Below are 14,657 nucleotides of genomic sequence, written 5' to 3'. Positions count from 1 at the left end.
AATATTTGAGCCGTGCTATATGGCACGACGGCACCCAGCAACGAACTGCACGACATGGTCTTTTGTATATAAATTCGGTGAAGGTATATTAGTATTTGTTTGTCAACGTGCATGTGCGTACATTATTACAATAATTAATATTTATTAGTCTAACAAAAATATAACAAGGGGACTAGTGCACAAAAATAATTATTTTAAGAAAAAAATAACTTTGTTCATATTCATTGATTTCATATCTAAACAAAAAATAACTTTTTACATTGGCCAAATAACTAATAATTATAGAATAGATTTATTAATTATTCGATAAATTTTAAAAAGTAATTTTTTACTTATAATTAAAACCGAATGGAGCACCAATCATTAGTTGGTCTAGTGATGATTATCGTTGAATACCTTAACTAATCCCGAACCACCGTCAATGAGTAATTTAATTTGATGACTTAATAATTCTATATTTTTTTAAGAAGTTAAATTAGTTTATCCAAATTGACATCAGAGATAATCGAACCTGAGCTGAAACCTTAAGAAGAAACATATTCTCAAGTCCCAAGTCATTATTACCGGACCAACCAAAGTGGGTTCAACACATAATAATTCTATATTAATTAATGCACTCGTGGTTAAAATCATTATGAATTAATTGAAATTTGAATATAAAATCAAATAGCCAAGGTAAATGAAACATATCGTGCAACTTGCACGACAACAGTGCCTCGTGCACTTTAGCATTTCTCATAATATTTTTGTCTTTCCAATTCTTTTAAATAGGTAATAAATATAGTGAACCATATCTTTTAATTAATAAAGTTGATTATTACTATTTTTAAAGTAAATTAAATGTAATATTAGTTAATTAAATGCACCTTAAAATATGTCCTTGGGGCACATGTTAGCATTTGCCTTATTTTAGAATTCAAACGTTAACCTATTGGTTAACATAACATCTCATTTTGTATCAAAATTAATCATATTATTTTTGGATTTTGACTATTACTGTGAATTCTAACATTAGTCTTTAATTTGATCAAAAATATGGAAGCGTATTTAGTCCCTTTTTAAAATTAATTTAAGAATATTTTAGTAATATTTTTCGTCTATTTTTTGTTCATGTTATTTTCAGAGTCTGGGTGATTGCATTTGGTTTCGTAAATTTTAAAGGGTTTGGTTTTATTAGTCTAAAAGGGTTAATGGTTTTCTAACGTGTTGGACTCATCCTCCGATCTGGGTTTGATTACGTCTATATTCTTTGTTCTAATGTGTTGGACTCATCCCTCGATCTGAGTTTGATTTCGTATATTTTTGGTTTTGGTTGTACGTTGGTGCTCCTGTCCTCTTTGTTTCTCTGATTGTTCCAGGTCTGTTGAGATCTGCAGGTCTCAGGGTGTTAGGTTTACCTCCGCTTCGTCTTCTGTTTGTGACTGTGTTCGCACTCGTTTGCTCGAAAGAGCTTTTATGTCAGCTGCTTGTTCTTGGGGTTGTTGGCACGTGAGTCTTGTTCCGTGTTGGCGGTTGATCCATTCGCTAAGTTTGAACCCTTGTCGATCTTTGCCGATGCTTGGTCAATACAATTTTTAGGTGAAGATTAGTCATCAACAAAACACATTGTTACAAAATAAAAAAAAAATAGGTATTTAGTTACCGTGAGTATAGTTCAGCTGATAGGGACATCACATTTTAAGGATGAAATTTTAGTTATTAAACTTCTTAAAAAAATAGATATATATCTGAATTTTCCAATGTTAGATATTTGCTCAGCATTTTGACAAGTGTAAAAAGTTTCCCTCACAATAAATGTTAAACATTGGAACAAAGTTGAATATATATGTACAATATTCTCTATAAATAGCCCTTATAGCTAGACACCATAACACAATCATCACCTCAACACTCATTCATTCACTTGAAGCATATACATTAAATCCTCTTCCAATTTCAAGACAATCATGGCTAGTTCAATGCTTGTCAAGGTTACTTGTTTTGCTATGATATGCTTGGTTTTGGGCATTCCCTTAGCTGATGCTGCCCTACCATGTGGTCAGGTGCAACTAACTGTAACACCATGTCTTGGGTACCTTAGGAGGCCAGGCCCATCTGTCCCTGCACCATGTTGCAATGGGATTAGGAGTTTAAATAATCAAGCCAAAACTACCCCTGATCGTCAAAGTGTCTGCAGGTGTCTCAAGTCTACTGCACTCAGCTTACCTGGACTCAATCTTCCCGCCGCATCTTCCATCGCTGCTAAGTGTGGTGTTAACTTGCCCTACAAGATTAGCCCATCCATTGATTGCAACACGTACATCTCTCTAAATCAACTCTCTATTTATTTTCATTTATAATAATAAACTTGCCCTTTATATATTTTTGAATAAATACCCAAATTAATCTCACACGAAAAATCAAAGATATATATATATATATATATATATATATATATATATATATATATATATATATATATATATATATATATATATATATATGCCTGGTTTTTTTTTTTTTTTGGGTCAAGTAGTCAGTGGCTAGAAATTTCACACTTAATCCCAACATATAAAATGTGATATCTCGAGTTAAGCTCACGAGTTGTGTGTCAAATTAGGGTCTTGGTATATAATCTTTGCAAATATTTTAGTCCCTATTAGAACTAATTTGATATTTTTTAAGGATCAAGTTGGTATTTTAATTTCATAGAGACTTAATATAATTCAAGGTAATTTTTGTCGGGACTAACTTGAGTTCATATTATCTTTTGTTTACTATTGATTTAAAATATGATCTTAGTTCTTGTGATTATGCTTTCTTTTAGTTGTCTCTACTACCAAGTTTTGTGGTTCTATAAAAATAAAACATAATAAATTTTTAATTTAGTCTTTTAAGTACCACTCTCTTATAATTTGTATTTTAGTAAAACAAAGTAGAAGAAAGTGATACTTTGAGAGATTAAATTATTTATTCAAAATATAAAATTTTGCTTTCGGTCCCTTATATGACATTATTTTTTAAGAACTAATTCAACATAATTCAAATATTATTATATAGGCATGACTAAAAAACTACAGAATAAGAAATAAGGAACATTATTTTATTTTCAAAAAGTCTAATAAAAAAGGATTTAACTCACATGTCAATTAATCAAATTAAATTATCTTATTATTAAAAATGTTTCTATTATAAAATTACACATATAATTGGTTGTGATAATTTGTTAAAAGTATAAAACATTTATTACAACGTGAACAATGTATTATATTTGTTTTTAAACATGTGAAGTTTTTTCATGCATAATATATAGATTTGTAAAGAAAATTAATGTCAACTTCACTTTACTCATTGCAGGGTAAAGTACTAAACAGCTTACGGAGCATACGCTTGAGCCCCTACTACAATAAATAACACTTGGTTTGTGATAATATAACCAACACAGAATAAAGAAGATAGTTTAACTTCTTCTTTTGTAATTGAGACCCTACTAGGGATCACGTACTATACTATGTATTTCGATAATGTTTAAATAAAATCTATGAAATTTCTGCTCCAAATATCTATTATACACTGTCATTTTTGATTGATTATAATCTCTTGTGTTCTGTTTTAACACTAGTTATCACATAATCTAATTCTTTATATCAAAATGACATGAAGTCCAAATTACATAACTTAACTCAAAAATACATTAAAATGACTCAAAATATATAATGATCAACATTTCAGCCGGTAATAATCCAGTATCAAATTTAATAACATCACATAAAGTGAATTATTATTTGCCCAGCTTTTCTTTTTAAGGAGAAGAAAATGTAAAATAAGCTACACAGTAGAGCCGGCCCAAACATTGGCTCAGGCTCTTACTTTAGGCCTAAAGAAAAAAATATTTTTTTTACAAAGGTCTTTAGGCGCCAAATATTTTTCCTATATTTAATATAAGGAAATGCGAGATATTACAAATCCAATTTGAAGAAGTGTAAGAATTGCACTATGATTGATTTGTTATTACCATTTTACCCATTATTAATTTATATTACCCTACCCAATACCCATGTATGGTTACATGTTTCCTACTGTCGTCCAATTTTTATTTGTAAAAATATAACGTTTACATTTTTCTTTCTAAAATTTGTTTTCCTGAAAAAAATATCATTTTTAATTTTTTTGTTAGACCTCATTTTAGTATCTGCTTTAGGCCTCAAATTATGTTGGGGCGGCCCTGAGGTTCTCTAAAATCGTGGTGGACACAAATTTCTTGGAAGCCTCGAGTATTATAGTTGTGTGTCTAATCATACTTGAGTATTATACTAACAATCCGGTGAAGAGCTTTGGGGGGGGGGGGGGGGTGTTTACTCCGATTTTTTGTAATGTAAACAACCGCTATCCATAAACACTTTGGGGCCGATAGAAGTCCTTTTACAGTATTCGTTCAAGTCTCGCGATTTATGGTTACCACTTCATGCGTTCTTTAAGAACAAAATCATTGTTCTTATTAGTGTTAGAATTGCATCCAACAACTTCTAATAACAAGTTGTCTCATGACAACATAATTGAAAAAAAATATTCAAGTGAGCATTCAATAGAAAGAAAAATAAAGAAGATGAAAATAAATGTGGAATTGCAAAAGATAAAGGAAAATATATAAAGTAAGAACAAATTAATATTAAATTGCAGGGAATGTAAAGGGTGGTTGGAATCCATCTACGTCCGTCGCTGAACCCATTTACCACCGCGGTATGGATATTACAAGGCTTTCGTATAACATGATTTAATCCTTAATACATAGAAGTTACAACTATATATTTATAGAGAAAAAAAAAATAACTTTCTACCAAGTTAAAATGAATATCATCATTTTTATAATTTTGATGTCAATAGGGGGTCGAGCATATATTTTGGGAAGATAACTAGGTGGCGGACGCGTTTGCATATAATTTGACTAATCTAACACCTTCCACTTGAAGCTAACACCCTCTTTAATCTAACACCTTCCATTTTTTAGGATAGTAACATCATCAATTATCAATTATTGTCAAAATTTTGAACTATGCATGACAATTTCGCACCCTAATTTGCAATATAAGCTTAATTAAGCAAAACGTGAATTTGGTGGTTTGATATTAAGGGACCACCCTACTTCAACCCAAGTGACATAAAAGCCTGATCCGATCCAACATATTACTATATATATGCAGTTGGTCGAATACATATAATAAATCTCTTGTCCCGTGTGACGTTTCATCATGTGGCACTTGTTCTACCATGACACCATTACATCATTTGCATGCCACAAAAATCCAATTCCACAACGCCAGAGTTCTTTTGGAGTTGGTTAATTGCTCTCGGAAAAAATATAAAAAATTTCAAGTGTTTACTATAATCAAATTCAATTTGTTAGTTTAATGGAATCAATTAGCTTGATTAAATTAAAAAGAAAAAAGAAAAAATCAACTTGTTTTCATATATTAAATAGGTGTGGTTCCAATGATAAGTACTATGAGTTTCTCAAATATATATGTATAGTAATGGTCATGTCTAACATGAACAAGTGATTCATGTGGTGTACCATGCACAAATCTCGAATAACATTATAACGAATATGAATCACTTGTCTTTCAATCTAACGTACGATTTTGTAAAATTCGTATTCGTTATAATGTTATTCGAGACTTGTGCATGCTGTACCACATGAATCACTTGTTCATGTTATAAAAAGCTGTATAGTAAATGGTAATTAGGAATTTGATTTCTGATTTTTTACTTATGGAAATTAGTTTAAATCTTTGAAGACTTTTGTAGCTTACACAAGAAGAATATCATGAGAAACAGAAGAATAAAATTAAAAAAACCCATGATATATTTAGATAAAAAATTGATTTTTTTTGGGTGTTGAACTAACACAAGAAGTCTTAAATCTACCTCAGCTTGACAGACTCTACAAAGATGTCACTCAATTAATAGTTACGTATTAACTTGAGCCACAATCAAGTTGAGAAGCTTAACACAAGTACACTCAGTTCACTCAATAGTATACTGATCCAAGTATTTAATTCAGAGATCTGGGAGTGAAAGTGGTTAAAGAAGAGCTTGAATACTTGTATGATAAAGACTAGTATAGAATGAATGTTTTAGTGTAAATTATTGCTCTTCAAAGGCACCCAAGTGTGCTATTTATAGATGTAGTTTGCTCTTCAAAAGCTTCCAAAGTATGTCTAATGTGGAGTCAAAAACTAGCTGTTGTTCCTTAAGAAGGCAGATCAATTAAAGTTGATGAAAGAAAATAACATTGCCAGAACGTTTTCAAATTGTTCTTCAGGATTTATAAATGAGGAGCGTGAGTATGAGTTTGCATGAGCTGTATCAAGTTGTTAATTGTTGCTAAATACTCCCTCCCTCCAGTACTTTTTATAAGGAACACTTATGGTAAAAAATTTGGTTTCTTTTTATAAGAAACTTTGACCAATTTTCAAATGTTTTAAATGTTCAATTTCACTTATGCCCTTATTTATTATGAGAGAGAATTTAAAAATAAATAAGTTAGTTGAATAAAGAGTAATTAAATAAGGGTATACATGGAATAAATTTAAATTTATAAGAGTATTAAATGAAAATAACTATGTTAAATGTGTTTCATTGGTCTGTGTGATTTTTTCAAAGTGTTTCTTATAAAAAGGACCGGAGGGAGTAATAGTTATATGAATAATGCTAGCAATACACTCTTTAACAAACACACTCCAACACACTCTCTTTTATTGGTTGAAATTCACATGGGTCCCATAAAAAAATATGGACCCATATAACTTTTATGGGACCCATATAAATTTTAACCAATAGAAGAGAGTGTGTTAGAGTGTGTTTGTTAAAGAGTGTCTTGCTAGCATTCCTTATAGTCATATTCAAAATATAACTTATGGAGACAGCTGGATATGGATGATCAAAGAATGTCCAAAAAGTTGTCCAAAAACAAGAACGTTAAGTCTTTACAACGTTCTCCAGAATTTTGGTGATACTTGGCCTAGAATAAAGATATTGTTGCTTATTCATCAAGGTAGTTGTGAAGGGCAGAAGAAAACAATTGGAGCTTCTTATCCAGTTACTATTCACGTATACTTGCAAAATTGCAATTAGTTTTTCTTTGTTGGAAAGGACATGGGATAATGTTCATGATAAGTCCTTGAGAAGTACAAACCAACTATTAGTCCATAGATCTAACTCTCATTGGTCCATAAAATGTCTTCAAATAATCTTTGGTGGGAGCATGTGATTTTGAGAATTTATGTGTCAAAGACAAGTTCGTGTTTATTCCTTAAACATGATCAAATGAGAAACTTTCTTTTGTCACCATTTAATCGTTGCTTTAGAGATTATGTGAAATAAAGTTTTTGCAAAATGTGTTTCTTTGTCACTTGTTCAGTTGTCAATAAATTAAGTGTTTATTGTTGAGATATATTCTTGTACGTGTTAAAAGGCATAGACCGGAGAATGTTCTCTGATCATTCTCATAAGGTTTTATCCTTGTCTATATATTAATCACTCGAGCACTTGTTAAATTATAAAAAGATCAGAATTCACTTAAAATATAATTAAGACGTTTGTTATCTTTAAAATATCAAATTAGAATTTTGCCTCGACAACTCGGAAATAATGACCTTAATTGTATGCAATTTCATTTTTATTTGGTCAAACAATTTAATAATCAGAATTTTAACACTTACCAAATGTTAGTTAGTTCAATGGTGATTGGCGCCAGTGGCGGATCCAAGACCTTGGGTCAGGGGGTGCAAATTATTTTTTTAAAAAATATTAATATGTTATGGAGAGGGATTAAATTACACCGGTGTAACATTTGAGTAATGTTACATCGTTCAATAACGCTTTAACGAATACAAATTTTACAAAATTTACCGTTGGATTTAAAGTTTATGTCATCTAGATCATCTATGTTAAATTTTACATAATTTGATCTGTTGTTCTTGATCAGTCTCAACAACACATCAAAGGATTTTAGATTTTTGTAAAATTTAATATATGTGATCTACATGATATAAACTTTAAATCCAACGGTGGATTTTGTAAAATTTGTATTGTTAAAGCGTTATTGAGCGGTGTAACATTACTCAAATGTTACACCGGTGTAATTTGATCTCCTATAATTTGAAAATAAATATACCAACTTTTTTATATGGTAAAGTCATAAAATATAATAAAATAAAAAATATATTTTTGAAATAAATTGTAATAAATGATCGCTTCGATTAAAGTCTCAATGTCAAGTTAGAGCATCTCTCAAAACACTAGTATTATACTACTAGTGTTTTACAAAATTTCACATATAATATTTGTTTAAAAAAATTACATTAAAATACTCCACTTGTTGGGAATATATATATTATTCCTTCTTTTTATATATAATTAACTCTCTGGTTCGTAGGAGAAAGAAACCTTAGTAGTCTAGAGTTCGGCCGCGAGGTAAGTAAAACCTGGCAAAAAAATTGTTCCATCCAGAAATCGAATTCGGGTTCTCCCGAAATCCGCCCTTTTTTGTGAAGCAACTACTTGAGCCCAACGACTTGTTGAATATATATTATTATGCACCAACACATATTACGCTTAATCTCTAACTAATGGGTAAAGATCTAATTTGTTTCTATTTATCGATTTCCAACTATAATGTAGAACCTTTTATTTTGGATTTTCATTTACAAATTAAAAATTTATTCTTCAACAACATTTAGAACTACAATTTAAAATCCTTCCACTTGTGCACTGACATTTGACAATATATGTGTTCAGTGCTCTCAGCTTGAGAATCTCTAAAATTGTGGAGAGGTGCAATCGGTGCAAAGTAAAAAAATTGACGGTGTGCAAAATTATTCGAAATAGGATTATTGGTCTAAATTAGAAAACTTGAGGGTGGTCAAGTGCACACCCTCGTGATAAGGTGGATCCGCCCTTAATTGGCGCTGAATTTGATAGGGAGGACCACGGTTCGATCCCCACAACTGCATTTTGGAGGGGATTGGAACCACTTGATACCAGAACTCGCCCAAAACTCTGAACTACTAGGACTCCTTCCCCTAGGAATCAGAAGGTGAAAACAAAAAAAAATTAACACTTAGTTGCGTGCAATTTTTACCTCATCAAATTGTCTTGTTGTTGCAGCGGCATCTCTATCTCCTAAATATTCCAAAAATTCGCAGACAAATGTGGCAACATTAATGTTTTCACGATCAGTTACAACTTACGATCACAAGCTTGCAGTGCAGTAGTTGCATTGTGCAAGACTGCAACTTAAAATCATGCATCATCATTCATACAAATGTTGCCACAAAAGCGGTTTCCTTTACAAATATCATCTATACTATATATAAAAAATATAAAAAGAATACATAAATTTTGGTGTGAACTTTTCATAATACAAACAATATCCTTGATTTTTTTAGTAGCAACAAAAATCTCTTATTAACAAATTCACCTTAACATATGACACATTTTTTTTAGCAGCAAAAATCTTTTATTGACAAACTCACGTAACATAAGGGATTTTTTTTTTTTACTTAAGTTAGACACAGGCAGGTGCGGATGCGCCTACCTGGCTTGCTAGTAAAAATAAAAATAAAAAAACAGTATCTAGGAAACAAGAGTTTTATAAGTTTATAAGGTTATTAAAAATTAAAACTAAAGCAGGGTTCTGGTTAAAAAAATCTGAGCCCATCTTATCTTGGTATTGCGGCTGCGAAGTATTCTCGCTAAGCATATTAGCGAATATCAACTCACTATTCCTGGGCCTCAAAAAGAAAAAAAAGTTAATTTCTTCAAAATCGAGTCAAATAAAAAATAATTAACACGATTTTATCTCGATTTTATCCAATTTTATAAATTTCACCACAAATTAACTTTTTCAAAATTAATTTTTGAACGAGTTTACCAAAAAAGAATTTATCACCAATTTAACTCAATTTATATCTCTAAAAACATAAATTCAACAAATCAACATATTGATATGCGTAACAACTATACTATCCGTTATTTTTTACCAAAACAACGTCTTAATAAAGTGAGCTGTTGCATGGTGTGAAGAGAGAAAAGAAACTATACAATATATTTTTAATGTTTGTGCTATCCTTTTCTCCATTTTCTTTTGTATCCTTTTCCCCAATCTTGATTCTTATCTGCATCTCTGATGTCAAAAGTAAAACAAAACCAAATTAGATGGCGGCAACATAATTTCCACTATATGCCTATTGCCTAGCTCTACTTCTTACACCTTAGAATTTAAAAACAACAGTAAAATCAAAGAAATTACCAATTAGTGAATCTTTTTTGGTTACACCAATTAATGGATTTGGTACCAAACTTTATTATTAATATTTTAAAACAAATTATTTAAACTATACTATTAGGTAAGCAAACCATGTGAAAACACTAATCCACTGGACCCTTTATGCTTATTTTAATTAGTCATTTTCCCTTTGCATCTTCATTTTGTTTGTCTTTAGGTACATACCTTACTTAAGTATCTAATATTGATTAATTAAGCTTTTAATTTATCCCTTTAAGGCCAACAACTAAACAACCCCAATTGCTATAAATTGCCATTCAAGACACAGATCTAAATCTCACTTACCCTCCAGTGTCTCATGAATAATAAAATGACAAAAAAAAATATCATTATTAACCTCTCTTGTGACTATGTAGAATAACATTACTAACTTATTTTCAATTATGAAGCTCAGGTAAAAAAATTCATTATTCCTTCCTCTCCAATCATCGTAATTTGAATTATAGCTAATGTTTTGCTTTTGTTTCATTAATTAACCAGTGAGGACCATTTCTGAAGGGGAATCATACATGCAGCAGATGAAGCAATGGTCCCCAATTTGGATCAGAGCTACATTCCAAGACCAAATTTAACACTTTCATTTTCACACCACAAAATGGAAAAGCAAAATTAATTAGAAAAAAAAGTATTATGATATGTTTCTCTTCTCTTTAGTTACTCCTACTTGTGTCGTAACTATTTCACGCCCATATCTCAATCGTTGATTTGATATTAAACGGTTCAATTTTACTTTTTTTGTTAACAATCAGTTCAATTTTTAAACCCAATTTTAATTAATATAATTTGTCTTAATCGTTGATTTGAGATCATACCTCCTACAATATAACAGCAGGAAATCCAGTTCAAACCACAATGACTCCTAATTAAGGAAATAGTTTCTAGCATTCATGTGGTTATAGATATGGATTGTCTGATCTGATCCAACGGTCAATATTTTAAAATATAATTAAAGCATATTTTATAAATCGTTCAATCTCAATCTAACGGTCGAGATTGTTTGAATGTGAGCTTCTATAACTTCACACAACCCCATAACAAACTACTAGTAGTCAAGAAAGTTGAAAACCAGAACCCCAAAATATCCTTACAAAGAAGGAAAAAAAACCAACAAATTTTTTAGCACAAAACTTCAAACGTTACACAAAAACACTAAAATTTCCACAAACAGAACCATGAAACGCCGTTTTCTCGAAACAGAGATGAGTATGCCACCATCATACAACAACAACAACACAAACGATTCATTCATCAACGTCGAAAACTTCGACACAAACATGGTGATTATATTAGCAGCACTCTTATGCGCATTGATATGCGCTCTAGGATTAAACACCATAGCCCGCTGCGCGATGCGATGCAACAGAGGATTCTCCGAAGAGACACCGGAACAAGCAACAGCAAGGTTGAACAAAACAGGGCTGAAAAAGGCAGAACTGAGTGAAATTCCGGTAACAGTTTACCATACCAGAGAGAATATTCCGGCAACAGAGTGTCCCATTTGTTTAGGGGAGTTTGAGAATGGAGACAGAATTCGAATGTTGCCAAAATGTAATCACGAGTTTCATGTTATGTGTATTGACACGTGGTTGGTGTCACATTCTTCATGTCCCAATTGTCGAAATTCACTTCTTGTTGAGAGAGAATCCAATGTTGTTTGTTCTGATGATGGTGTTGTCGTAGATGGGTTGCCGGAAAATGTTGCGGCGGTGATTGTTGAAGTGGAAGCAAGTTGAACATGTGAAAAGGATGATGATGATGATGAGGTTTTGGTGTATGGTGGTTGTGAAATTTAATGGTAGTAGTTAGTAGTAGTAATCAGGTAGTTCATGAATATTATTATGTGACCAACCTTATTTTTTTTTTAATGAAAAAGAAAATATTGTGTTTGTGTTGCACATTATATGCTGATAAAATTATTGTCCTTTTTATTTAACTTTTTTGTTTATGATGACATGTTATTCTAAGGAAGTATGTCTTCAGTTTTCTTGAATTTCCTTTATGAAGTTATTTTTTATTTAAAGAAAAATAAGTAGGAGTCTATATTAATGTGCAAAAGACTAGAGAATCAAGTATAAATCATTAAATCCATTTGTGGTGCAAAATCATAAGGATGTGTGATAATATACTATCACAAGAATATTATTATGTTGAGAAGCTGGGAAGTTTGAATATTTTAAAATAAAAGTATTTTTATACTATGTAGAGCAGATGAGCCATTGTATGATAATACAATGATGACATTAATTGGATATGAGCTAGTGAAATAAATTTATAAGTACGTAGAGACTGTGGTGGCCGCTTACTTGGATATGAGAGTCAAGTGGGGCCGTTTACTTGAGATTATGACGGGTCTTTAGAACACTCATGAAAACCAGACATGAGCACGGTCTAAATGCGCAACACCGCATAACACGAGAATTGTGGGGATGTGATCTGAATGGTATACCGCTAACATACACCAAGTGTCTTTGGTTTATATAGCTTGTTACACCAATTTTGTTGTGTGTTAAGTATATTATTCTAGTACTGGTTCATATAGCTTGCTACACTAATTTGATGTATCACACTCAAAAGTAATTCAGGCAATGTTTTTAAATCAATTCTAATTTGTTATTCTTTTTGTTCTGGATCAGCTAAAGCCCAACATACGAGCATGGACTAAAGGTGGAAAGCCTTAACCGTTCTCAAGTGCTCGTACGAAAGGACAATACAGGTGTTATTTGTGGCTGATCCACTCCACATGGGGGACCCACAATACTATAAACCCTAAAAATCCTCCTATATAAGCATTTCATACATTAATCCCTATGTATGATATTATGCGCCTCCATTTACATTTTTAAACCTCTTTCAAATACTGACTTGAGCGTCGAAGTGCTAACATGACTGCAGGTACCCTTTCCCCCAATACAAAGGCTGGAATCGTCAAGCTTTCACCACCATCATCAACACGCTACCACTAGCTGAGACGTTGTCGTTCAGAATCGACCGACTATGTGAAACTCATCTCTAAACAACCAGTTTACTTTTAAAAAAAACTAACATAACATTGTAATATACTAACAATTTGCTTATAAAAAAATAAGGAATAATTTGAAAAAATCACACACACCAAGGAAATACTCCCTCCGGCCACAAATATAATCAAAAGTGTATTTTTTAGATTCATTGAATGACAGATGTATCTGGTCTGTATTATAGTCCAAATACATCTGTTATTGAATGAATTTAATAAGTGTACTTTTGCTTATATTTGTGGTCGGAGGGAGTACGATGTAATACTTTTAAGATTCTCTTTCATAATAAATAAGGGCACAAATCCAATTAAACATCTAATGCACTTAAATATTGGTCAAAATTTCTTATAAAAATAAAAAAAAAAATTCAACTTTTATTTCTTATAAAAAGGACAGAATGGAGTATATATACTTAGTTGGCTTTGTAACTTATGAAGATCAAGCATGAACAGATTTTTTACATTGAAAGAGTAGAATACTCACTTCTCTCGTTATTTTCATTTCACCCGAACTTCAAAACAAATAAGTTTTAATAAGTATATCGAGTTACCTATTTTGTTGATATTCTCGTATTGATAGCCTCGACAAGTTTATCGTCGAGAAAAACCGGTTGTATTTTGGGGCAGTTGCACAATATTTGCAAATAATTCTTTAGTTTAGTGATTACACGCCTCCGGTTAACTAGTTTTCATCCATCTGCGACAACAAGTATTTCATATTGGAAAATCCAAATTCTTTCTTAAGCCTACACAGTTGATGATATATTTTGCAAGTGTACAAAATCGTCAAGGAATAAAGTAGATAAGATCTCTCCATAGGATTGCATATGCAACAATTACATTATCACTAAATTAGGATCAAAGCAATAGAATTTGGGGGTTTTCAAGTTTGTTAAAATTAAAAGCATAAAGGAAACAATTAAAGAGAGAGTTTCTTTGAAATCAAGATGACAACCGGTTTGATTATTTTGAATCTCTTCTTTTTTCCTACTTGGTAACCTGTTTTATATATAACAATTCATTTTTTATTATCATGACGAATTAATTCTGATATAGTAGAATCAGTCCACTGTCTTACTACCCTATTCATTAAAAACACCCTCTAATCCCTTAGGTGAGTTGGAAAATTATGTAAACATCAAATATGCGCGTTAATTCAAAAGTCACAATCTTCAAGTATATCCCTATCTAATTAACTATGTTAGTTGAGCAATTATCATCAATTCGAATACCAAAAAGAAGAGTCGGTAGTCATTTAGTGCTCTTATTTTATATTTCATACATTGTATGTCATTTTTGCTCTTATTACTTTAA

General features: G+C 31.3%; 2 protein-coding genes across 2 annotated transcripts; both read left to right on the top strand.

Moving 5' to 3' along the window:
- The first annotated feature begins 1,854 nt into the window (after positions 1-1,854).
- On the top strand, positions 1,855-3,548 carry LOC123892453 (non-specific lipid-transfer protein 1-like). Its single transcript, XM_045942234.1, has 2 exons — positions 1,855-2,296; positions 3,337-3,548. Exons 1-2 carry the CDS (start codon positions 1,947-1,949, stop codon positions 3,347-3,349), a joined length of 363 nt encoding a protein of 120 aa, XP_045798190.1. The 5' UTR covers positions 1,855-1,946; the 3' UTR covers positions 3,350-3,548.
- Positions 3,549-10,573: 7,025 nt separating this feature from the next.
- On the top strand, positions 10,574-12,260 carry LOC123887977 (RING-H2 finger protein ATL74-like). The gene is made up of 2 exons (XM_045936910.1): positions 10,574-10,721; positions 10,808-12,260. Exon 2 carries the CDS (start codon positions 11,500-11,502, stop codon positions 12,058-12,060), a length of 561 nt encoding a protein of 186 aa, XP_045792866.1. The 5' UTR covers positions 10,574-10,721; positions 10,808-11,499; the 3' UTR covers positions 12,061-12,260.
- Positions 12,261-14,657: the final 2,397 nt, after the last annotated feature.

This window comes from Trifolium pratense, linkage group LG6, assembly GCF_020283565.1.
Source record: "Trifolium pratense cultivar HEN17-A07 linkage group LG6, ARS_RC_1.1, whole genome shotgun sequence".
Classification (NCBI taxonomy): Eukaryota; Viridiplantae; Streptophyta; class Magnoliopsida; order Fabales; family Fabaceae; genus Trifolium; species Trifolium pratense.
The sequence above is the reverse complement of the archived record's forward strand: the minus strand, read 5'-3'. Positions and strand labels throughout refer to the sequence as shown.

Coding starts and splice junctions, on each gene's coding strand:
- LOC123892453 (XM_045942234.1), top strand. CDS start 1,947: ATGGCTAGTTCAATGCTTGTCAAGGTTACTTGTTTTGCTATGATATGC.
- LOC123887977 (XM_045936910.1), top strand. CDS start 11,500: ATGAAACGCCGTTTTCTCGAAACAGAGATGAGTATGCCACCATCATAC.